At 40.0% G+C, this 26,647-nt stretch overlaps 1 protein-coding gene across 5 annotated transcripts in view; it reads right to left on the bottom strand.

Annotated features, from left to right (window-relative positions):
• The window catches only part of NDUFA9 (NADH:ubiquinone oxidoreductase subunit A9), a 31,521-nt gene extending 12,345 nt beyond the window's left edge, over nt 1-19,176 (bottom strand). The window contains exons 1-6 of one of the 5 annotated variants that reach the window (XM_081059347.1): nt 18,951-19,176; nt 11,935-12,105; nt 11,462-11,559; nt 8,221-8,312; nt 6,992-7,133; nt 2,813-2,915 (exon numbers count right to left, since the gene is read on the bottom strand). In XM_081059347.1, the coding sequence (XP_080915473.1) occupies nt 2,813-2,915; nt 6,992-7,133; nt 8,221-8,312; nt 11,462-11,559; nt 11,935-12,105; nt 18,951-18,999 (655 nt within the window). In that variant the 5' untranslated portion in view covers nt 19,000-19,176. Of the gene's footprint in view, nt 1-2,812; nt 2,916-6,991; nt 7,134-8,220; nt 8,313-11,461; nt 11,560-11,934; nt 12,106-18,814 lie in introns of all 5 variants that reach the window. The other 4 variants (XM_081059349.1, XM_081059350.1, XM_081059351.1 and 1 more) reach the window with 4 other exon arrangements.
• Between the last annotated feature and the right edge of the window lie 7,471 nt (nt 19,177-26,647).

Consider the following 26,647-nt stretch of genomic DNA (forward strand, 5'->3'; position numbering starts at 1 on the left):
AGATTTAATGCAATCCTATCAAAACTTTATCCTAAAATTCATAAGGAACCTTAAAGAACCCCGAACAGCCAAAACAATCTTGAAAAAGAAAAACAAAGGTGGAGGTCTTGCACTTCCTGATTTCAAAACTTATTATAAAGCTACAGTAATCAAAACAGTGCACAGTGATTAAAACAGTGGTATAAAGACAGACAGACAGATTAATGGAATAGAACAGAGAAAAATAATCCTTGCATATATGGCCAAATAATTTTTGACAACGTGTTAAGACCAATTAATGGGGAAATGACAGTCTTTTCAACAAATAGTGCTGGGAAAACTGGATATTCACATATAAAAGAATGAAGGTGGACCCTTACCTCACATCATATACAAAAATTAACTCAAAATGGATCAAAGACCTAAACATAAGAGCTAAAACTATAAAATCCTTACAAAGATACGTAAGGGAAAAGTCTCATTACATTGGACTTAGCAATGATTTCTGAGCTATGACAACAAAAGCACAGGCAACAAAAGTAAAACTAGATCAACTGGACTACAAAATTAAAAGCTCTGTGCAAAGGATACAATTAACGGAGTAAAAAGACAACCTATGTAACGAAAGAAAATATCTGCAAATCCTGTATCTAATAGGGGGTTACTATCCAGAATATAGAGAGAGCTCCAACAATTCAACAATAATAAAAAACCCAATTAAAAAATAAAGGACGTGAATAGGCATTTTGGCAAATAAGACAGACAAATGGTTAGGAAGCTCATGAAAAGTCGCTCAGCATCACTAATCAACAGGGAAATGCAAATCAAAACCATGACATATTACCTCACACTACTATAAAAGAAAATAACAAGTGCTGACCAGGACATAGAAGTAAATGGAAACCTGTGCACCTAATAGCAATGTGACCTGGTACAGACACTAGGGAAAACAGTATGGTAGTTCCTCAAAAAAATTAAAAGTAGAACTACCATATAATCCAGCAACCCCACTCTGGGCATAATACTCCAAAGAACTGAAAGCAGGATCTCAAAGAGAGATTTGCACACCCACGTTCATAAAAGCATTATTCACAACAGCCAAAAGGTTGAAGGAACCCAAGTGTCCACTGACAGATGAAGATAAAGTGAGGTGTACACATACAGAAATTCAGCCTTAAAAAGGAAGGAAATCTGGTCACATGCTACAACATGGATGAACTTGGAGGATATTTATGCTCAAGGCAGTCACAAAAAAACAAATACTGTGTGATTCCACTTATATGAGGTAGCTAGAGTAGTCAAATTCAGAGACGAAAAGTAAAATGGTGATTCGGAAGGAGTGGAAAGTTGCTTAATGCATATAGTTCCAGTTTGGCAAGATGAAATGAGTTCTGGAGCCTGGTTGTATTACAATGTGAATATACATAATAATACTGAACTGCACTTAGAAACGGTTCAGATGGTGTCTCAGTCTGCCATAATAAACTGACTGGAAGGCTAATTTAAACCAGAGAAATTAATTTTCTCACAGATCTGGAGGCTGGCAAGCCCAAGATCAAGGTGTCAGCTGTTTTGGTTCCTGGTGAGAGCTCTTCCTAGCTTGCAGGCAGCCAACTAAGTTCTCACAGGGCCTTCCCTCAGTACATCCGCACAGGGAAAATGAGAGATCTCGCCCTCTTCTTATAAGGCCACCAATTCCACTGGGTTAGGGTCCCATCCTTATGAGCTCACTTAACTTTAATTACCTCTCAAAGCCCTACCTCCAAACTCAATCATATTAGGGGTTAGGCCTTCAAGAAATGAATTTGTGGGGGGACACAATTCAGTCCATAAACAGATGATAAATTTGATATTACGTATTATATTTTCACCACAGTTTTTAAAAATGAAATACAGAATATGAAAGGACACAAGCAATGGGGGGGAGAAACACATGATAAAAACATCTAACTTGGATACATGAACTGTGGTACATCCATACAATGGAATATTATCCAGTACTAAAAAGAAATAGAAGAAATTTAAATGCACATGGCTCAGTTAAAGAAGGCAATCTAAAAAGGCTACAAAGTGTATGATTCCTACTATATGATACTCTGGAAAAGGCAAAACTGTGGAGACGGTGGAAAGATCCATGTTTGCCAGGTATTAGGGTGGGGATGGGAGGCAGGCGGGCAAAGAGGGAGGGATGAATGGGTGGAGTACAGGGGAATTTAGGAGAGTGAAACTATTCTGTATGATATTCTAACGGTAAGCATATATCATTCTATATTAGTCAAAATACACAGAATGTACAACATGAACAATGAATCCTAATGTAAACTCTGGGCTTGAGTTAAAAATGTATCAACTTCGGCTCATCAATTATAACAAATGAACACTAATGCAAGATGGTAATAACAAAGGAAACTGTTGTGGGAGGAGGATGAGGGTTAAAGGACATTAATTTTTCTCTAAACTTAAAACTGCTCTGAAAAATACCACTCTTGAGGTAGACATTATTACCTCCATTTTAACAGATGAGGAAGCTGCCAATCAGAGACTTGCCAAAGTCACAGAGCTAGTTAGTCCCAGGGCTAAAACTTGAACTCAGGTCTCTGACTTGCAAGGACATGCTCTTTCCATGAATCTACATTGCTTCTTTTGATATACAGTAATGAAGATCCTGAGAAGGACCGTATTGAGTAGGCAAATATAACGACCTTGGGGAGAAAAAGGCAACTGGGGGAAAAAGTATAACCTCTGTCTTAGTCAGAGGACATTGTCAGCTTGTGCTTAGCTTCAGCCTGGTTAGCCATTGTCCTGTCTTCTACCATTAAAAAAGAACACGCACTTGCAAAATAATTGAGGAATCTATCCTCTCGTCCAAAGATGTCCGATGGCTTTATGATAATGGCTTCTGGAAATGCATTTCTCACTTCTTTCTCTCCAACAGCCTAAACAAACAACCAAACAAAACAGGTGTGAGATGAGTGAAGAAATCTTCCACTCTTTCTACTATTAGGACATTACTTGTATTTTAAAGCTCACATGTTCCTCCAGATGAAGGTAATCATACTCTTCTTAAAACTCAGTTACACAGAATTTCTTTTTTTTCAAATCACACATAAAAATACCCAAGCTCTTGTTCAGTTGGTCCTCATATTTATTCTCGGGAAGCTTACATAAAAGGAGAAAAATCAGGGTAGAATTTTTCTAGCCTTCATTTTTCCTTCTAATTACAGACTCTCTGGTTTGTGTCAACAATCTAGCAGCCTGCCTGAGAAAGGAAGCCTACCATGATGGAAGTTGCAGCAGGACATGCCTACCCAGAGGAGGTTGGGGGTAGAGTCCTTCATGTTCCTCCCCTCACTCGTTATCATCTACTCACCGCCTAGGCAGGCCTCTTGTTGAATGCAGGTATCGGTGCCTAGCTCAGCCTTCCTTTCCTCCTGCATCGCCCCTGTGGGTGACATCAAGTCCAAGTGGACTTGAACCTGCTTCCTGAGCTCCTCAAGTGCAGGGACGCCCTCTTCGCTCCACTCGGTGCTCTCAACTCGGTCAGGCCACAGACCGTACTGACAACTGACAGTGCCCTTCTTCTGAAACACTAAAGGAGGACGTCCTACTCTCAAGCATCTCCTGTACTTCCAGCCTGCTTGTTCTTTGTTTCTGTTCCTGAGCCATCTGCTCCTCAACCTTCTCAGGAACTCTAGTCCACTCCTTCTGCCTCCTCTACACCAGCTCCTCCTAACTTCCCTTGTTTCAGGTTAGATTTAGTGGTGGGAACTTGGTCCCGCTTTTCAATCACTCTCTTACCAATAACGTAAACTACCTTGTCCCTTTGTCTCTTACTCCACCCACCAGGCAAAAATCCCAATCCTGGAAGAACGTCATTACCCTCCTTCTTTGAGCCATGCCTCCTGCTGCCTTCAGAGATGAAGGCAACGAAATTCATAAACATCATTAATCAGTGCCTCCATACAGCCATGCTCCACATAATGTTTTGGTCAACGACAGACGCCTATACCATGGTGGGCCCATGAGCTTATTATAGTGGAGCTGAGAAATTCCTGTCACCTAGTGACATCATAGCCATCCTAACGTCACAGCACAACGCATTCCTCACGTGTTTGTGGTGATGCTGGTGTAAGCAAACCTACTGTGCTGCCAGTCGTACAAAAGTATAGCACACAGTTATGCACAGTCTATACTTGATAATGATAAGAAACAACTGTTACTGATTTATGCATTTACTATACCACACTTTTTACTGTTATATTAGAATGTACTCTTTCTACTTATAAAAAAGTTTGCTATAAAACGGTGTGCCGCGTTATACCGGCAGCAGCCTTGTACAGCTCATGCTTAATGTGCCTCTTTCACCACTTCTCTTGGGCTTCATTTAATCTCGTGTTGTTTTGTACAGGAACATGCTGTGCAGGTGTGTCGCCTAGGAGCAGCAGGCTGTACCACACAGTCTAGGTATGAGTAGGCTACACCATCCAGGTGTGTGTACGTGCACTCTGTGATGTCCACACAATGCTGACACTGCATTTCTCAGAACGTAACCCCTCAGTGGCCCATAGCTGTAAATTCATGTCACCAGTTTTAGCTGGGCCCTCAACATTTCATAAAAATAGTGTTTCTTATAACAGTGGTTTCTTATAATCAATTTACTCTCCCAAATGAAAATTTCAAACATTTTCGATCCTATTTAAATTTCTCCCTGATTTTCCTCTTCCTTCCAGTAAATGGCATTGCCGTGTAATTCAAAGATTTAGCAGCAGAAAAAACCACCTCAAGTTCTCACCCTAAGTCTACAGACTCAGGGGCATGACCCAACGCTTTCTCCTCCTTTCTTACCACACAACAGGCGCAGTGCCACCTCCAAAGCTTCGGAGCTCACGTCCTTGAACTTTCTCAGGAACCTGCCCAATTTACTCTCTCCTATATCTTCAGTCTCACTCTCTTTACCAGCACGTTCCTACCACTATTTAAACAATGTCTTTTAAATAAAGATCTTCCACCTTAAGAGGAAAATAATTTTCCAGCTTCACACGCCCCTCCAGCTTCCTGTCCATCTGTCCCGGCTCCATCTTTCCAAACCACTTTAAAAGGCTGTCTGCCCTTACTATCCCCACTGCCTCAGCTCCTGCTCACTCTTCACTCACCTGTAACTCTGGATTCTGCGCCGACACTTGCATTCAAACAATTCTAGATAAGATCACCGATGCCCTCCATGTCCTCACCCAAGGGGACTTCAGAGTTCTCACTTGCCTCTTAGTGGCATTCTTAAGTCTACTCCCTCCTCCCAACACCGTCTTCCCTTGGCTTCCATACCTCACACTCTCCTGGTTTCCCTCCTACCTCATCATGTCCACTCCCTCTCAGTCTTTGGGTTTGTGTTTTGCAGGTGCCTCCTGGCCCACCAGACCACACTAACCACTGGGATTCCGCTGGGCCCAGTACAAGGTTCTCTTCTCAGTCTATACTTCCTCACTAGGCCATCTTATCCCCTCCCATTGCTTCAATTAACAACAAACACTGATGACTCCCTAATTTACACCTCCAACCCAGACCTCTCTTCTAAACCGCAGGATCATAAAGTCCATTTACCACAAATACCTGGATGATTGACATGTATCTGAAATGCAACCCAAGTCCAAAACTGGATCATCCTCTTCCATTCTCCATAAGTAAGTCTTTTCCAATCTTTGCTGCACACTGAAATTACCTAGGGAGTGTAAAATACCGATGCCCAAGTTCTATGCCGGGAGATTCTTTTTTAATTGGTCTGGGTGCAGCCTGAGCTTCAGGATATTTCAAAGTTCCCTCAGTGATTCTAACGTGCAGCTAAGGCTCAGAACCACTGCCCTAAAGCCTAGTCCTTCTCAAGTGTTTCTCATCTTATTCAACAGTACACCATCCAGCCAGTGGTGTAAGCCAAAGGGCTGGACATCACTGACTCTTCCCTTTCTCACCACTGACTCCCCACCCCGTCCCTTCCAAACAGTCATGACTCCAGACACTTCTATGACTGCTAGGGTAGAGGCAGGCACAGTGTGCACTCTCTCTGTCCCCAGTGTAGTATGAAAATGTGAAGCCTGGATGTGTTGTCAGGCAGTTTTGTGAGCATGAAAAACCAGGCTTACACAAAAAGCTGAAATAATCACAGAGAACCAAAGCTGATGCCTGAACCTTACACTGTGGCTAAATTTCCCTATTGCTGGATTTTTCAGTGACTTGGGCCTATGAATTCCCTTTTGTGTAGGCCAGTTTACACCGGATTTTTTGATGCCAGTAACTAAATGCTCCTAACGAATAGATGTCCTCTCTCCCCCATTACAGGTTCCTATGGCACAGTTTGCTATTTTGCAACACCTGGTGCATCTGGAATTGTTTTCTTCGATGGACTAGAAACCAGATATGGGCTAAGACCATGTCTGCTTTATTCACTACTGTATCCCCTGTACCTAATACAGTATGTAGTACATAGTAGGGACCTAATACATTTGCGCAATAAAAGAACACAGTGGGTCCAAAAGTTGGAGCCACTGTCAAGGAACTCTGGTCATTCTTAGCCTGCACATCACCGCTTCAGAAGTGGCATAAGACCGTGACTGTGCAACGGGTTGACGAAAAAAGGATGGTCCTTTAGCTTTGGTAGGTGACACAGGTGTGACTCCTTTGGGCAGGAATCATACTCTATGTCCCATGATTTTACTGTGTAATTATTACGCCCAAAGAAGCTGTGCATTTGAGGGCAGGTAATAATATGGTCGATCCATCTTTGAAGCCCCTCAGCATAGTTCCCTGCAAACAGAAGGCACTGAACCAAACTGTCAGAACACAATACATACACACACATGTACCTCTTCGCAAATGCAAATATAATTCTGGCATGGATAATTAGAAACCCCGTTTAATCCTGGATACGGCAATGAGAAACCCTTCTTACTTAACTCAGGTTTCAAAGGAGCCAGGAAACTCCAGCTCTGTGAACCACTTCCCAAATCAACTTGTTACATACCTTGCTTCTCAGATATCTAGAAGAGCTTTTAATATCAGCATTCAGATGTGAAATGTGAATGAATTTTTCAACTCCAGCTTCCCTGGACACCTGAGCAATTGCTTGGGGAATATTCACAAAAACATCCTCAAAATCAAAGTTCCTGGAAGAAAAAAAAAGGGAGGGATCAGCTAAGAACACCTAATTAACAATATCAAAGCTTTCCGTGATAAGCTGTTTTTCATACTACTGCTGTAATTCATAATACCTAAACTTTGAAACAGCAATGATTTAACCCAAAAATCAAAATGAAGTTTTTTTCGGTTAATGCGCACTGGTATTACTGTACGTAACTCAAGGCTTACAATAAGTTACAAATCAGCACACGTAATGTTCTGTGTCCTCAAGGAAGCTCAAGGCTGAGGCCCTTGAAACACATCTGGCTGCACTGGCTGCACTGATGGGTAGGGATGAGGGAAGTTCTGGGACTGGATGGGAAGTCACTTCCTATCCTGGGCGGGGAACTGGACAGCAATCACCAGTTTAATCCAACAACATGAACTAAATGCTCACTTTGTTTAAGGCGCTGTTAGTCAATTCAGTGACTATAACGTTGATGAAGACCCTCCAAGTCCTCACAGAACTTAAGACCATTTGATGAGGCAGACACATGTAAATAAATCTAAGTCAAACTTTCCTACATGCGACAAAAAAGGTGTGAACAAAGTGCTGTGAAACTACAGGATTCAAACATTTGTTGGTAACTCACACAGAGGCTAAAACGGACTATTTGAACCAGCACTCCTGCCACCTTACATTAACACCGCGAAGAACAGATCGAGAACACTGCCCAATGAGGAAAACCAATGTTCATCTGGTTGCACAGCAGAACAGGCAGAATTCTCCTGCCTAACCCCATCCCAGCTGGACAGATGCAAGCACTGGGCCAATCCCGCTCATCCTGTCAGGGTGATAAGCCCAACCACACTGACACAATCCATATGGGCTTTTTACGGGAAGCACATCACACCGCTTTATTTATATGTACCGAACTTATGCAACTAAATCCCCTAAGGGGAGGTCACTGGGTATGTAAATGGTTGGTACGTAAACGGTAGTTCATCTGACGCTTACTGATGGACTAGTTAACAATGTCACCACTACAATGCTTAACAAGTAGACATTGCCCAGTAAATGTCTACTAACCCTGAAGACGGCTTATGCAAAGAAGAAATGAGTCAAACACTTACTTGGTTTCCCATTCTCGGCCCACGAGATTGATGACCACATTGCTATGCTCCACCGCTCTTCGGATAGAATCTTTGTTTCTCCCATTCCATTCCTGTAACAGCAACAACCAATCAGATGAAAACCCAAGGGGTGCACCCTAGCAGTAAACAATTCTATTGGGCCCCACCCCGCCACCCCTTGGCAAATTTCAAAATGGGCCATCTGTAGTCGTCACAATGTGGTACCATTTCATATAGGCTCCATTTATTACAACAGAAATGATTCTGAGGGTAACAATAAATTGGGAGCGTTCATAACTATTTTCTTATTCCTTTCTAACTCTTCCTCTTTATAATCCCAGATATAGTCATTCCTACTCTAAAGACATGAAAACAACACTCAGACGTGACCTGCCTAAAACTTCAGGGTGAGCCAATGGCAGACTGTGGTGTAGAAATATACTTTTGAGTACCCTTTAGGACTTAGGTCAGATTGATGATTCATATCCAAAATAGGGACTGGGGATTCAATAACCCCAGTCATAGAGGTTCCTATGTTAAAATGAAATTGAATGTTTAAAGCATTTCAATGGGAGATAATAAGAATTTCATAGGGTCAAATACTAAGTGTGTATGTATGAGTGAATGGAGTGAGAGGGAGAGTGAGAGAGGAAGGGGAGAAGGGAGAAGAGCAAGGGGGGAGGAAAAGAGGGAGGAAGGGAGACGAGAGAGGGCGGGGAGAGCACACATAAGCGAGCATGAGTGAGCCCACTGACCTGCCTGTGTAATTTAGAAAAGAGTGAAAGGGCTAGAGGAATCAGATTCAAAAGGATGAAGCCCTCAGCGGGAAACAGTTACAACTGATGGAGAGTAGAGTGCACGGGACAGTACAGAATGCCAGTCAGACAGGAATGCAAATTCCAGTTTGTCGCTTACTGTGCACGAGTGATCTCTCCGACCTCCATGTAAAATTTGAAAATACAGCTCACCTCATGGGGTTGCTATGAAGATGGCATAAAATACACAAAATCGGCAGCACTGTGACCGACACACTCATCAAAGAAAGCAGCTTTACACATAAAGTGCTAAAAGAGGCTTTTTCAGCAAAGATGGCCAGAGAATCCAAAAACATTCAGGAGTGGAAGAGCTTGAGTATGAACTGCATAAATGGCCCAAGAGCGAGGCCTGGCAAGAAGGAATCAAAAAGAAACCAAAGTCCCAGGGATAAGGCCCAAGAGCCCTAGTCAGACCAAGTGGCCGACCAGCCAGCCGTTTCAGAGACTGAAGCAAAGAAATCAGCACCCCACACCCAACGTGGTCCATCCTTCTCAAAAGTGAACAATAGTAACATGGCGTACTGCCCCTGGACTTCCCCCTCCATAAACATCATTGTACTCAAAGGTATGTGTGTGGTGTCTGTACTGCCTGTTAAGACTGTGAGCGCCTGTGGACTTGTTCATCCAGACATGCTCAGAACTTAGCCCAGTGTTGGGAACAGTAGACACTCCATGAATACTATGGAAAGAACGGAATGCAAGTCATGTGACTTGATTCCAATCCACATTTGCAAGCCTGTAACAGTTGTTACCTGTCATTTGCGCAATATTTTAATTCTGAGGACTGGCAAGGTGACCAATAATCTTAAATCACAATGAACTAGGAAAAAGCTAAGCTCCTTGTGGTAATTGATACACCACGAGGATATTTGAGAATAAGATTTTGGAAAAGAAAATTCTTTAGAAACAAGAAATTACCAGTATAAATATACTTAACTTGTGAACATTCAATAAGAACAAAAATTATATTAGAATAAATCAAAATTTAAAGAGATCATAAATTATCTGTATGAAAATAATATCAGAGATATTAAGTATATTTACCAATTTTTTTTTTTAAAGGGGAAAGTGTGCAAACGGAAGAGCTCAGTTCCATACAGGATGATTAGAGTAAGAAAAGTTAGCTAAAAGAACAGCAGACCCAAGCATCAAGGCGTAGGCCGTTTCTCAGTATGAACAATGCAGGCATTCTGGGAGCATCATTCTTTGTAGAAAAGGACTGTCCTGTGCACTGCAGGACATTTAGCATCTCTGCCCCCTACCTAATAAACCAGTAAGGTCTCCAGTCACTGTGACAACCAACCAAAGAGCCCACACATTTTTAATCTATCCCTTGAAGGGTCTCCCCGACCCCATCTCCCGTCTCAGCCCATTGGTAACCACGGGTATAAAGAAAGAACCTGCAGATTAAAAAATATCAGGGAATGCTCAAGAACTATTCTAGTCTATGCCAAGGAAACCAAGTTATAAAATGCCCTACTTATGATTTTCTCTGTCTACAGAGGCACTGTCCAATGGAACTACAACATGAGGCGCATATGTAATTCTGAATTAGCCACATTTATTTTTATTATTTTTTAAAAACTTTTATGTATTTATTTTAAGTGTGTTTTTCCAGGACCCATCAGTTCCAAGTCAAGTAGTTGTTTCAATCTAGTTGTGGAGGGTGCAGCTCACAGTGACCCATGTGAGGATTGAACCGGCAACCTTTTGTTAAGAGCACCGGGCTCTAACCAATCGAGCTAACTGGCTGCCCCCTATAGGCCACATTTAAACAAATAAAAACAAACAGGTGAAATTCATTTTAGTAATATGCTTTATTTAATCCAATATGCCCCAAATATTATTTCAGTATGTAATAAATATAAAAAATTATTAACGGTATATTGAATATTATTTACAATATTGAATATTATTTTATTCGTACTAAGTCTTTGAAATCTGGTGTGTATTTTATACTTAAAAGCACACCTCAATTTAGACTAGCCACATTTCAAGTACACAATAGCCACACATGTGACCAGTGGCTACCATACTGGACAGCATAAGTCTAGAGCAGAGGCCGGCAAACTATGACCCACAGCCAAATCGAGCCTATAGTCTAGCTTTGTAAATAAAGTTTTATTGGAACACAGCCACTCCGATTCTTTTACACGTTGTCTATGGCTGCTTTGGGGCTACAAGGGCAGAGCTGGGTAATCGTGGCAAAGGCCCTATGACCCACCAAGCCTAACATTTACTATCTGGCCCTTCACAGAAAGTCTGCCAACTGCTGGACTAGAGTTTGCAAGAGCCCTGTGAACGGAGGATACCCCTGGCCCACTCTGTGATGAAACTGCTACTTTATTATACTGCCCCTCTTTCTCAAAAATAACCTTAGTAATTCATGTTTGTCAAGTCCAATAATCAGTAATATAGGCTGTTACCAGAAAGATAATCTGGCCCAGGTCACCCATGGGACGAAGGTGCATGACGTCATATGGGTCACACCGATAGGGTATGATCACCTGTGACCCCATTCGTCCTAGAAAAGAAGGGATGGAGACAAGGATCAATGCTGACATACTATGGATACATTACACGACGGTGACTTGCTAAATAGTTCAATTCCAATAAGTATGTGAATTGACACTATCTTTAACAAAGAGCATATTTCGCCATGTTGGAGATGCCGTAACTTCTCAGAGACTCCCATTCCCACTTTAATGTCCTATATAGAAAGCATGAGGAAGTATGTGAGTGCTCAAAATGCTCCACAGACCAAAATTACCCAAGTCCAAGATAGGAGTTATTATACTCGGAACTATTAAAATGAAAAGAAACATAGCTCATGGCTTCTCATTAGGTAACCCAAGTAAACGGCACCGGGGTTATGTTAAACTGAAGGAACTTCACTTACCAAGGTGGTTGACAACATAGCGGCCCAGGAATCCTGTTGCTCCGAACACAGTGGCCACGACCCCGCTGACCGAGGAACGCCCACTTCTCCCATGAGGTATGACCGCGTGATGAAGCTGGCGCTGGAGTGGGCGGTGAAACACAGAGGCAGCTACTGCAGTGACAGAAGAACCTTAACCAAAAGCCCAGAATGGACAAAAAAGGAAAATGTTCATATGAAAGTCACTATGGATACAAACAGCTTCTTTTCCTAGAAACGTGTAACATTATTTTGCTATCAGTATTTTTCATTTACTTAGGTTAAAGTTTAAATTTAACTTTTAAATTAAAAGTTACAATGTTAAGTGCCAACAGCAATAATAAACACAGACTATTGCAACAGAGACTCTGTAGGACATAAGGAAATATATAATAAAAAGTATAAACTCACTGTCCTATAGGACATAATTTGTCTAGGAAGATAAATCATTAAAAAAAAAACATTAAACAGTTACTAATTAAGAGAGTATAAACCTCTACAGTGAAAGGAACTGAGAGAAAGCAAAGCAAAGGAGCAATGAGTTAGATAATCACGTGAAAAGATTCTTAGTTTGTTTTTCTTTTAATTAAAGTTTATTGGGGTGACAATTATTAAAGTTACATAGGTTTCAAGTTTACGATTCTGTAATACATCATCTATATATCACATTCTGTGTTCACCACCCAGAATCAGTTCTCCTTCCATCACATACCTTTTACCATCATCTACCTTCCCCTTTTCCCCCTTCCCCTCTGGTAACCACTAAATTATTGTCTGTGTCTGTGAGTTTTTGTTTCTTCATTTGTTTGTCTTGTTCCTTCGTTGTTTTCAGTTTTATATCCCACCTATCAGTGAAGTCATATGGTTCTCGACTTGTACTGTCTGACTTATTTTGCTTAGCATAATAATCTCAACATCCATGGAAACAACCAAAGTGTCCTTCGACAGATGATTGGATAAAGAAGATGTGGCATATATACACAATGGAATACTATTCTGCCCTAAGAAAAGATGAAATAGTGCCATTTGCAACAACATGGATAAAGTGTTTTGAGAAAGATTTTAAAGACTAATAACAGGAAGATCAGATTTCCATGTGAAACACATAACACATATAACAATGAAGAGGTGGGAATGAATACACCGAATGCAGGGAACAGCAAGACGTACCTCGAACAGACTTTGAAACTAATGATGAATGAAAAAGTTGATGATATGGATATACATTAAGGAAGGCAGAGGACTGTTGTTAGTAGAGAACATTGTTTTTCTGTTCTTTTTAATTAAATTCATTGGGGTGACATTCATTAAGATTATATAAATTTCAAGAGTACAATTCTATATACATCATCTGAATATTGCATTGTGTGCTCCCCACCCAGAGTCTAGTCTCCTTCTGTCACCATCTTTGACCGTTTACCCTCTTCAACCTCCCCCGACTTCCCTTCCCCTCTGGTAATCATCATACTGCTGTGTCTATGAGGTTTTTGTTTGTTGCTTTCTGTTTTATATCCCACATGAGTGAAAAATCACATGGCTTTTGTACTTTTCTGTCTGACTTACTTCACTTAGCATGATACTCTCAAGATTCATCCATGTTGTCGCAAATTGCAGTATTTCATTTTTTCTTTTGGCTGAGTAGTATTTCATTGTCTATATATACCACATCTTCTTTAGCCATAAAAGTGTCCATCGAAGGACACTTAGGTTGTTTACATGCCTCAACATCGTGAATAATGTTGCAATGAACATAGGGGTACATCTATCTTTACAAATAAATGTTTTAAAATTTGGAGGGTAGATACCCAGAAGAGGGATTGCTGGGTCATACGGTAATTCTATTCTTAATTTTTAGAGGAATCTCCACTCTGTTTTCCATAGCGGCTGTCCTAATTTATATTCCTACCAGAACTGTATAAGGGTTCCTTTTTCTCTACATTCTCTCCAACACTTGTTATTATTTGTCTTGTTAATAAAAGTTCTAAAAATGTGAGGTGGTATCTCACTGTGGTTTTGATTTGCATTTCCTTAATAGCTAGTGAAGTTGGCCATTTCTCTGTCTTCTTGGGAGAAGTATCTGTCCAGGTCCCTGCCCATTGTTTAATTGGATTGTTTATTTTTTTGCTGTTGTTGAGTTTTATGAGTTCTTTAAATATTTTGGATACTAGTACCGCCCTTTATTGGAGGTACTGTTTGCAAATATCTTCTCCCATTCGGTTGGTTGCCTTTTTTGTTTTGTTCATGATTCCTTTTTCTGTGAAGAAGCTTTTCAGTGTGATGTAGTCCATTTATTTATTTTTTGCTTTTACTTCCCTTGCCTTTGGGGTCAACTTCATAAAATCCTCTCTGAGACCTGGTCCAGAAGTTAACTACCTATATTTTCTTTCATGTGTTTTTTTTTTAAAAAAAGAGTGCAATTCTGACTTAATATAAAAGTACTGAAAATAATCAAAAGTGGTAGGTAAGTAAGTCTGTGTCTGTTTTCTAGGGATGACTTTCCAGTGACATTCTTCCCAGAAACCATTGTTTATCCCTATCCAGAAGTATGGAATTGGAGAAACAGCCTACCTTACTGATAAGTTACTGACACCACAGAGATTAAAAACAAACATTGCACTTTACATGTATTAGGTTGGAGCAAGAGTAATTTCGGTTTAAAAGGTTAAAAATAATTGCAAAAACTGCGATTACTTTTGCACCAACCTAATAGTAACTATGTACGGTGTCAGATGGGTTTATCAGGGTGATCACTTCATAAGTTATGTAAAGGTCTAATCACTGTTGTACACCTGAAACTAATATTATACACCAGCTGTAATTTTAAAACTTGCAAATCAGATACATAACAACAAAATAGTAACATCATAATAACAGCTAAACTTAACCAAGGTCTTACCGGGTGCCTGGCATTGTTCTAAGTGCTTTATAGGTGTTATCTTACTTAATGTTATCTTTATTGCCACTTTAGAGATGAGGAAACTAAGGCTCAGAGTGGTTAAGTGACTAGTCCAAAGAGCCAGCAAAGACTGAAAATCAGCCCAGTTAAATAAGTCAAAAAAAAGAAAAAAAAAGAAAATGGTAACCAGAAAGCAAATGAAAAAAGTGAGTGATAGAGAATACAGCAGTCCCCACCTGATGCTCAGGGGGTACCTTCCAAGATCCCCAGTGGATGCCTGAAACCACGGACAGCACCAAACCCTATATATACTACTATGTTTTTTCCTGTATGAACTTTCATACTTTTTCACTTATAAGAGGCACTTTCTGGCTTCTCTTTGACATATCTGAATTGCCAGCATCACTACTCTTGCTTCTTGGGGTCATTATTAAGTAAACTAAGGTGACTTGAACATAAGCGCTGCAATACGATGACAGTCGATCTGATACTGAGACAGCTGCTAAGTGACTAACCAGTAGGTAGTGTCTATAGCATGGATACAAAAGAAAGATGAACATCCCAGGCAGGATAGAGCAGGAAGGCATGAGATTTCATCACACTACTCAAAATGGCATACAAATGTGCATTTAAAACTTATAAATTGTTTATTTCTGGAATTTTTCCATTTAATATTTTCGGACTGCAGTTGACCACAGATAACTGAAATCACGGAAAGCAAAACCACAGATAAGGTGGGGACTAGGAGTTAACTCTGTCAAATGCTGCTGAAAGGTGAGGTAGGATGAGGACAGAGGACCATAGGATCTAGAAAATGTTGGTTGTAAACGGTCTTAACAAGAGCAATTTTATTGGAATAGTGGGAATGAAAGCCTTACTGGAGCAGGCAAAAGAGAGAATGTAAGGCAAGAATGTGGTAAGAGGAATACTGACAATCTTTTGAGGAGATGGGATATAAAGGGACAAAGAAAAATGGGACCAGAGTAACATGAAGACAAGGAGGGGATTTTTTTAAATAAAAGATTATATTAATATGCTGATGGAAATGACCCAATAGAGGCAAAAATTAATGAATTGGGAGAGGGAATGAATAGGTAAGAAAGGATGAGAGCGAACGCAAAGTGAAGAAACTGGTCTTAGAAGGAGCTCATCCACTGTAACAGGAGGGAAGGAAGAGACTTAAAACACATCAGCTATGAGATTTTTATGGTGGGAAAGAGATCGTTCTCATCTGATTCCTTTGAATTCTCTGTACAGCTGAGAATGAGACAGAAGCACATTAAAAGTTTTAGAAGATTGGTGATGTCAAATAATCGTTATGGAGGAAAGGGAAATTTCCCAGGAAAATGTAGGGCTGAAAATCTATTTTATATTCTATTGAAAATCTACTTTGTGATTTGTATTCAGGAATTTAAAATAAGGCCAGTCAGTTGGCGTTTTCCCTAGCTCAGTTCTTCACTGCTCAGGGGCAGGTAGGAAATACATGGAAAGTTTGATTTAATCATAGTACTTTTGTTTTGTTTTTTTATGACAAAAGGAGATGGGCTGGGGAGTTGAGAATGTATGAAAGGGAATGATTAAAATGATGAGTAAGGATGGAAATGAGGGCATATGATAAAGGACAGAGTCAATAAAATGGGAACAATTATTGGAGTCAAAGAATTAATATCTCAAAGGATTGTTATGATTAGGGTAAATGTACGTAAAGCGTTTAGCACATTACCTAGTACACATTAAGCATTCCAGGTATAATAGTTGCTTTCCTTCATTACTACTTTAAAATTCCTCAGAAAGTAATGTTCTAGTAACCTCACAGTTACTTGTTTTTCCAATAACTATGGGCCAAGCACTATTCTAGGTACTGTGACTAGCATAGTAAAAAAGACAAAGTCCCTGGTTTCATGGAGCTAACGCTGTAGAGAGTCGATACGAAAATTAGTAATATATAGGTAAGTACCTGTCACAGTGCCTTGCTCATAGTAGGTGCTCAATAAATATATTACCCTCTTTAACTCCAGCCTCTTACTTTCTTCCATTTATTACGAACATCATTAGGAAAGTATCATTACTTATTCCTTATATTCCTCTGCTCAAAAACTTACACTGGTTTCCTACCGTAATACCTAAACCAATAGTCTCCAAATATATTTGCTTGTACACTGAGTTTTTTAGGTATTTATTTATAAATTACATGTTCTATGTAGTACCAATATGTTATACACATTAGAAAACATAAAGCACTTAGAACAGTGTACATAGTTTGAATGATATAAGTGTTAGCTATTGATGTTATTACAGAAAATCTTTAAGTTCTAATACTGTGTTTGTATCCCATTATTTTCTCTTACAAAACCCACTTTGGAGATCACTCCAAACTCTGCTCAACTTTAAAATGGCTCTGATATTTGATCCCATGTAACATATTCGACCTCCTTTCCTACTCTTCCAGATGTACAGGTTGTCATTTCACTGAGCATGTCAGGATTCCATTTTCATCCCTTGTCCTTGCCAGTGACAGAAAAATGCGCCTTCTCTCTGACTTTTCAGAGCACAACAACCCTAAAAAAACATCAGTGGAAGAACTGCAATTCTTCAGTGGTCTTCCAATCTTCCCTTACTACTCCAAATAATACTAATCCTTCCCTTTTCTGGTTTCCTATGGTACTTAATAGTTTCTCCATATTTCACTATATATAATTGTTTTACATAGTACACTGTTCTACAGTGTTTTGGTTATGTTACACACTAGACTTGCCTCTCCAAAGTTTACTCAAAAGCTGACTTTACCAGAGACAATAAAGCAGTATGGTGTCAATTAAAAAAAAAATTAAAATTAAAGTTAAAGAAAAAAATGTATAAAAATGTCTAGCACTGTGGTTAGCAGATAGCAGGTACTGAATAAACAGCAGTGATTACCGTTCACAATCAACATTATGTCAAACCAATGTAATAGTTTAACAAGAAGCAGAAGCCTTTGCAAAGATGTCACGCTACAAAACCATCCACTATAAATGATGTGCACCAAGCCCCCTCCCAGGCGCACGTAGGACCTAGCTCTTCCAAAGGTGATAAATAAAAAAGATCCTCCAAACACACTGGAGTCTCACCTCAAGCTGAACCTTAGAACTACCTGTGGAGCATTTTAATATTTACGGTGCTAGGAGCCAGTCTCAAAAATGATCCAACAGCTCTGCAACGAGTCCCCATTTCTACTTTTTATAACGATCAAAAAATGATTCTGACGTTCGGCTAATTTTGAGAACAAGTGATATTCTGTAATGATTACAACACGCTGGAAAAGACAATTTTTGGACGTTGACGGGGGTGTGTTTGTGAGAGGGCAGTGGGTGAAAGCATGATGACGAAGTGTAACCATGTTACGTTTTCTTGCTTTTCTAGCCTTGGGGATTGGAAGAGCAAACGTATGTTTTCAATTTGAAGACCACGATAGCAAATCAAGTACTGGGTTAAATAAACAACGCTGAGACGATCCTGAGACACCCTTTACTCTTCTCCCTCTTCGCTGCCCAGGCCCCAGCGCCTCCGCCTGACACGCTCCACAGCTGCGCAGATGCCTTCCATTTCGAAAGTGCTTTTATGTTACCTCATTAATCTTTTCAGAAACGCCTGACACTGTGCATTACCATGTCCACTGTGACCCGAAAGCTCTTAGGTTGAGGCCGATGGAGGGTTTGCACGAGGTCGTCAAGTCCATCCATGAAGAACCTTACTCCACTCCCCTTGTTTTCCATCCCTTCCAGGGGCCCCTGCCCCTCCCCCCCAAATGCTTTTCATCACCCCAAACCTTTGCAACCCTGTGAGAAATGTGGTTCTCTACATCCCTTCCACGTGCCCCATTTTCTCCTCTTCCCTTGTCGTTGCTCACGCTCTCTCAGCGCAGACCCCTCCCGAAAAGCGTATTTTAATATGAAGCAGGGACGGGGGAGAGGAAAAGAGAAACCGTACAGAAGCAGCTCCGGCCCTAGACACACCAGGGTCTCCATGGAGTCAGCACGACGGCTGCAGCACAGCGCCACTCCTCAAACTTTCGATCCCCGTCTCAGAATCCCACGCGAGGGCCGGTGTTCCCGGTGACACTTACGTGACATTGGCAGGGCCCGGACGAGCCGGGGGTGAACGGCGGCCGCCATCTTCTTCTCCCACAATGCCCCGGGCGGGCGCTCCGCGGCTACGGCTAGGAAGCTGGGTCAAGGCGGTCTTCCCGCCCGTCTGCGCAGGCGCTGCCGGGGAGACGAGGGGCCGGTGGGAGCTGGGGTGTCGTCTGACAGAGAACTGGGGAGAGGGGGGGAGGCTGAAGGAAGGGAACGTAAAACGTGAAGGAGACAGGGAAGAAGGGAAATGAAAAGAAAAGAATCCTGAGGTCGGAGTCTCACATCCCACCATGGACCGTAAAGATAATCTCATTGCCGAGAAACCCAGGTGACCTCTTCAGAGACTCCTCTGACGTCTCATCCGAGGTGGTCGTTCTGTCTTTTATTATTATTATTTATCAGAGCGGTGATCGCCACCTGCCTTAGGAATCCAGGCATTCTTAACCTGGAGTATGATTCATAAAGTACACTTTAGGACGTCCAGGAACCTCCTAAAACGTGACGTAACACGTAGTGGACAGGTAGACGTCCTGCACATTTTTCTGGGAAGAAACTCAAGATGGCTGTCTAGAGCCATAGTTTGTAATTTGTGTGTGTTTTTTTTTTTTTTAATTGCAGACTCCTTGGAGAACCTGCACTGTTTCCGACAGAGGTGTCTACAGCCTCAGGAGATTCCAGAAAGATGAGACGAAACGCTTTGAAGTAGCCGATTCTCGTCAGCCTCTCAAGATCCCTGAGTGGAGGCCGCCACCTGTCCTGAGGCGTCTGCCTTGAGCTTATCAGACGACAAGCTAGGGCATCTTTCCAGACTTGGTAATCCTTTCATGCTTTGTTTCTTCAGGAAGAAAGTGAGCATTGCTGGGATGGACGAAAGACCTGGACGGAGTAGACGTTGCCGATTATGAGCAACCGCCTGCAAGAGTGGTTGTTCTCACGCCACCCCAACTCCACTTTTCACTGAAGCGTCACCTGCCAAACCGAACTAGAAGAGGAAAGAGACTCCTGATTTTATCAGAGACATTTACTAATGCTATTTACTAACGTCCTGTGTTTCTTGGCCTCGTCCTATGTTCCGTCAGCACTTAAAATATGGTAATATTTGATTCTGGGGTCAATATGGATATAAACATACGTTCCGGGGTCTGATAAATTGATAGACCCCTAGTATGAGCAACCTCCTAACCCCTGTATAACGTCGCCAATTATGTTATTTTTATATCTCCAAGTCAAACACGGCCCCATGTTCTAAATACTAGTTTCAAGGTGACATGATATAATTGAAACAGCCCCGACTTAAAACTCATAATATTAGATCCTAGTCTGTTTCTATCAGTTGTTAGTTGTGACCTGGGCGAGCTTCTACACTTGTCTCACGGGGAAAATGATACCTGCCCTGTTACCTCAAATGGCCGTTGTGAGGATCAGATGACATATGGATGTGTAAGTGCTTTGTCAACGCAAAGTGCTGTGCGTGTGTACGTGTGGTTTCATTCAAATACCTCTGAAGTATCAAAATCATAGAATGTTAGAGCCAGAAGGGATTATAGGAAATCAACAAGCCCAATTTCTTTATTTTAAAAATGACGATACATAAATAACATTGTTGAAGGAAGCCTGTAATAAACCAGTCACTTGAATGTGTTAACTATTTTAATCCTTACCTTGTGGCCTTGATCAAAGATGTCTTTTGTTTCATTGAGACTATGCATTAGTCATATATTTAGTCATTGAAGTAAGAGTACCTAAGGTAACATTTCCAAAGAGAATGTACTACTAATAAAGTCCTCCTCAAGCCTAGAAATTGCCAACCAAATGCCTTTTGGTCTGACTTATGGAGGCATTGTAGAGGACGGATTAGTGCTACAGTGTCGCTGACCATCTAAGATGAATTTTAACCCAGAGATACTCACTTTAGGCAAAATATCCCCAAATTTATTTTTTTTTACAAAAGTATAATGAAAAAGAGTCCAGGCTGGATCCCACAAAATGAAGTGATTCCATGGGCTTTGCATAAAAAATTTACTAGACCCCCCCAATTCTTTTAATTCTTAGTCTCTGCATCCATCTGGATTTGTTAATACTCTGTTGTTTTTAAGTGGAATCCATTGGCAAAATTTCCCCCTCCCATATTCCCTACCTACATTAGATACTTACTGGAGAAAATTGATCAAGAGAAAAGTAAACCCAGTCCCTCCAAACTAAGTATCAGAGCTTTGGAGTGTATCTTCATCCCTCCCCCTGTCCTTTCAGGGCTCAATTTCTGGTAGCCTCACCACCGTTGCTATAGAGACAGTGATATCACCAGTTGTGATTCTGATGTCACTCACCAGTCCCAACAAGGTGGAGGTACATGGAAGGCTGGGGGAGGAAACAAGATCTTGAGCTGAGCAAGAACATCCCAGCATCTTTGTTGACTTTAAAAGTATATTCCTGAGTCTTCTGTGGTCACTACTCCAGTACTACAGAGGTAGGAAATCCCAGTGGACTGATAAAACAGCCTATTTTCTGATCCTCTGGTTAAAAGGGAGAATTCAGTGACAAGTGATGGGTCTCTGCCCAGTCAATTTTAATTTTACATCAGAGTCTTCTGAAAATATATGGGCCTCTCCTTTGGCAGCATTACAGCTAAATGTACTATGTTTACTATTGAACTTTTCATTTTGTTGCAGACTGACCAGATTTCTGACATTCTTTTGGGCAGCTGAAGGAGGTCTTAGTCTCAGCTTCTCAATTTGACAGTGAGACTGGAAGCTTGACTTCCTCCTGACTTTTCCTCTTTATTGTGTGGCTATTCCAAAAGTTCTTTTCTTTCCAGTACTCTAATAGCAAAATCAGATGGATATAGTTCTGGGTCTTGATTCTTATCCGTTCTCATCCTCTCGCTATTATTTCTGAAGCCTTGGCTAGATAACAGAGAACTGGGAAAAGGCAGAATATGTAGATAACTATGCTAAGAAAGTGTCTGTACTAATGGAGCACTCAAGGAAGAAAATACTACTAGAGGGAAAGTGAACATAGAGGAGATCCACGGGAAAGCTTAACAGTGAATAGTACCAGTGAGAGAAACACACACACACACACACACACACACTTGCACTTCCAATCCTTATTTAAACAAAATCAGTAGAAACTGATTTCATCAACAGCCAAATTTATTGGATGCCTACAATGTGCCAAACAGAAAGGGAGTAAGAGAGAAAAAGAGAATGGATATAATAAAATACATTCTTTTTTAAAACTAGTAATGAAACCTGGTTCACTAAACTTTAAAACTTGATCAGATATGTATCAACCCTGAAAAAGCTTAATTTATGCCACCTGTAATTTGAGTTTCTCTAGGAGTTTAAGAACCTTGAATTAACAGGAACCTCTGGCTTCTGATGAGTACAGGAGAAAACGTCTTGAGGTGGAGTACAGCAACTATAACCAAACTTCTGTGTGGCTTATTCCCCTCCTGACTGACATTCATGCTTTGCACCCCTCCTATACTACTACTAAAGTAATAACCACACTGGCATTTTTAAGGAACGTTGTAAATCAATCCTTCTATTTGGAGGATCCCTCTATTGGCTACAGAAAACGTTCACAGCTTCCAGGATGTTAACCTGCAGAGCTGTAATATTTAAAGGAACAAATTCACTGGTTTTGCTACTGCTTCTCTGGGCCTCAATTTCCTAATCTCTAAAATGAGGGTGTTAGAATAAATTATTTCTAAAGTCGATTTATCTTTACACTACATATAGCTTTCCTTCCTCATCATATTTGATAACACAAAGCATTCTTTTTCTCTACTTCCACCCTAACTCAAGGATTATTATTCACCAACTTTGGAGTTAAGAAATTTATCAAGCCATTTATTGGCTCCATTATACTCTCTAGATTTTCCTTCCCTCTTTTCTATTTCCTTATGAGAAATGCATACAGATTTTGGGTATCATTATCATCAAAATATATTTAAGTACCTCTTTTTCTATACTATTATCCAGGACAACTTAGGGAGCTTAAAGTATAAAACAAGCTTCATGGATGCAGATAAACATGCAGAGGACAGAAAATAGAATAAAAACATTAGGACATATGTAAGTGGAAGTGTTTGCTGCATATATATGACTAGTAAGTATACTTTCTGTTTATGAAAAAATACAAGAACACTTCTGAGATGATGATTTATTGATATTATTGAGATAGGAAGGTCTGTTAATAAATCATTGGGTAAGTATTTATACCTTGGATAAGTCTCGGGTGAATTTATCCCCCAAAGGAGTCAAGCTTCAAGAAAGCCTGAGTGTATGGCCTACCACTACCAACTTGAGCAAATCATTTCTTTTTGTTCTCAGATTCTTCAGTTTAACAAAGAAAGAAAAATTGAGCTATCTGGAATTAGAAATAGGCAGTATTCAGATATTCATTCTTTCAGCAGACAGTTATTAAGCACCAAGTTTAAGATACTTGCTACTATGAGAAATTCCAAAATGGGTAAGAAAATGTATCTGCCCACATGAAACCATCTAATAAAGGAGATGAAATGTATGTGAGCAATTTAAAATACTAGAGAGAACATAAAGTTTGAAACAAAATATGATGGAAACTTTGATAATGGATCATTCAATTAGGTATTTAGAAAACATTCCATGGATGGGGTAAGATGACCTGGGCTATGAAGTAAGGTGGGATTTAGAGGACGTTTTTAGGGGGCTACGTGGATATTCCAAGGTGAGAGTGCAATGCCCTAATGTCTTATATGGAAATGTCTTAGTAGTAGAGGTGGTGTAGTATAAGGAAGATAATTGATCTGGAAGCTGCTTTTGACATTAACCATCAGATCCCTTTTATAACATGAGGATGTATGTTTCTCTCAAGTTATCAAAGGAATACTTAAACAAAATGTTTTGAGATCCATGAATTCAGGGCACTTAGTCTCCATTCTAACTACTAATCTTCTGACTTCCTTTTCAAGCAAGTTTGAAATTAAGCTAAAAATGTTCTATTTCTTCATTGTTAAATAAGCCTATATATCAGTGATTTGAAAGTGGAGAATGTCATTTTAGAAATTATTGGCCAGAAGATGAAACCTTTTTTGTCACCTGGAAACCCTCAGATTGCACCAAGAATGAGACCTGGACTTGAAATTTGAATGTCATTTTGTGCTCATCACATGTGTACTACATGTGAAAAATAAGAAATAAATCAAAATCATTATTTGGAAATAAGAGCAATAGGGTTCATATGTAAAATCGGTCATTTGTATTTGTGTCTTTCTATTGCAGATTCCTTATATTACATGGCAGGAGGGGTAGGTAAATTTAGGGATAGTGAAGACAACAACAAATTAATCGAGAACTTTCCTCAGATTTCAGAACCCATCCTCAGTAAGAGTAAGTGATCACATAATTTCCTTACTTTCGTACTTAATTTTCATCCTTCTTAATTGTTATATAGCATAAATAAGTCAGTGGATCATATTGATTTTGCCATTTTATATTAGAAGTAATGCATATAAATGCACTGTCAACAGTCCAGAACAGCCCATTTCCAAGCCTTCTCATTCTCTGGCCAAGTAATAGTACCATCCATTCCTTTCTTCATGGTAATGATTCAAGCATAAGAATACTTACATTTAATAGTGAGCTACTAAGAAACAATACAGGGTTTAACTTCATAGACATTAACAGCTTCCTTCTTAGGGTTTTAAAAAATCACGTTAAAATGAGATACGAAAGAAGGTTATGAAATCTCAGTGAAAATCTTTAAAGAAAAGAATAAATTATCTTTCTGGAGCTGGCCCAACTTTCTCAGGGAGGCTCTCTCCAGATAAGTCCAGGCCCGAGGATTCTCAATTCTAGATGTATGTTAGAATCCCCCATGGAGCTTTTTAAAAATCCAATGCCTAAGTTTCCCCACACTCAAAAAAATTGAAATGATTCTCCGGGGGATGGTATCTCTGATTTAGTATTTTTAAACAGTTTTCTGCATGATTCTAAGGGTGGTAAACCCATTGCTGACTCAAGGAATCAGTTATTACGGTGTCAGGAAGAGTAGAAGAAACTTGTTTCACGGACTCAGTGATCTGAGTCAGTGATTGGGGTACAAATCCTGTAGGAGCAAAGAGCAAGTAGATCTTATAAGATCTTGTATTTTATTTTTAATAATTACCTAAAATATTCTGTATAACAAGATTAATGAATCCACTTAAATCTGTATCTGATTTGTGTTGGTTTTATTTTTAAGGATGATGCCTACCCCCAACACAGCCTAAAGTCCTTTAAAACAAAGATTTACAATTAACCAGATATTCAATCCCTGTTAATGCTTCACTTATTTCAAGTAATTCTTTGTAAAACATGTCACTATAAAAAAATAGGATAAGCTTTTGGACTTTATTATAACAGAATTTTAAACATTGGGGAGGAAAAGTTGACCATCTTATTCTACCTTGTTCATTTAGAGGTATAGATCGAAGCAACAATTATAATGAAGGAAGGGAAACTGTTATTATAAAGTGTGGACGCTGGGATTTATAGATAATGTAATACAGAATTGTACACCTGAAATCTATGTAATTTCACTAACAATTGTCACCCCAATAAATTTTAAAAAAGATAATAAAGTGTGGAAGCCTGGTAATAGAAGTCTGGCATGGGAAAACAGGACAAAGAAAAGCTTCTCATACTCGTAGATCATAGTGGGCAAACATCATGATAATTAGCCATGTTCCCAAGGACTGTCAAATAAGATGTGGAAAGTGGATGAGACTAAGGCCAAAGGCCAAAGGCCAAGGAGTGTATGGAATAAGGGCTATGGTACTTGTTTGTGAGGTGAGGCAATGAAAGCAGCAAGTATATACAATTCTTTCAAGAAAAAATGGCTACAAATAAGGAGTAATAGTAGCAGCTAAAGACAAGCTTGGGGTAGAAGAAGACAACTGAAAGGAATATCAGCTTTCTGGCATAGAAGACTGGGTTGATGGCAGTACTGTTACAGAGATTGGGGAATAGAGAAAAGTGTTGGGAGGGTTATGAAAGAATCAACATCAGCAAGGGTATTACTGCCTCCGTAAATAAAAGCCCATTGGATAGTGCCTATGACATCCCTCTTCTAGCATTCAGTTTGGCTGAATCATGGAGACTGAAAATTCCCCTAGGATACTTGGCTAATTAGAAGAGATATTGGTCTTAAAAGAAAAGCTACTAGAATTACTGCTAATATAAGTAAGTTAGTGCTCCAGAAATAATTTTAAAATAAACTATATGTTACTTTAAAAAACAAGTTGGTGGGGTAAGAACAGGCAAGGGAGAAATAAATAATCCTATTTTAATCACATTGAGTTTTGAGTGTCTACTGAAAGTCCGAGATGTGAAAGGGCTGTCAGGCAATGACACAAAGAGCAGGATGGAGCTGCTTAGGTACTTTCATGAATAAATCTGTATTAAGCACCTCTCGCATATAGCAGGCACTGGCCTTAGCACAAGAGATACATATGTCTAAGAGATCTTCCTGCAGTTGAGAGCTGAGGATGAAGATATCCAGAGTTAAGTCGGTTTGAAGTAGCTCTTGGGACAGGTCTCTATGAAAGCATTGCTCCTATTTTCCACACGTAAGCCATTTACCTTATTTCTCCTTACATTCAAATAACTTGCCCTTTCGGTGACCATTTCTTTTTTTCTTTTTTTTTTTTCCCTACTTGCAG

Source organism: Rhinolophus hipposideros, assembly GCF_964194185.1.
Source record: "Rhinolophus hipposideros genome assembly, chromosome: 9".
NCBI lineage: Eukaryota > Metazoa > Chordata > Mammalia > Chiroptera > Rhinolophidae > Rhinolophus > Rhinolophus hipposideros.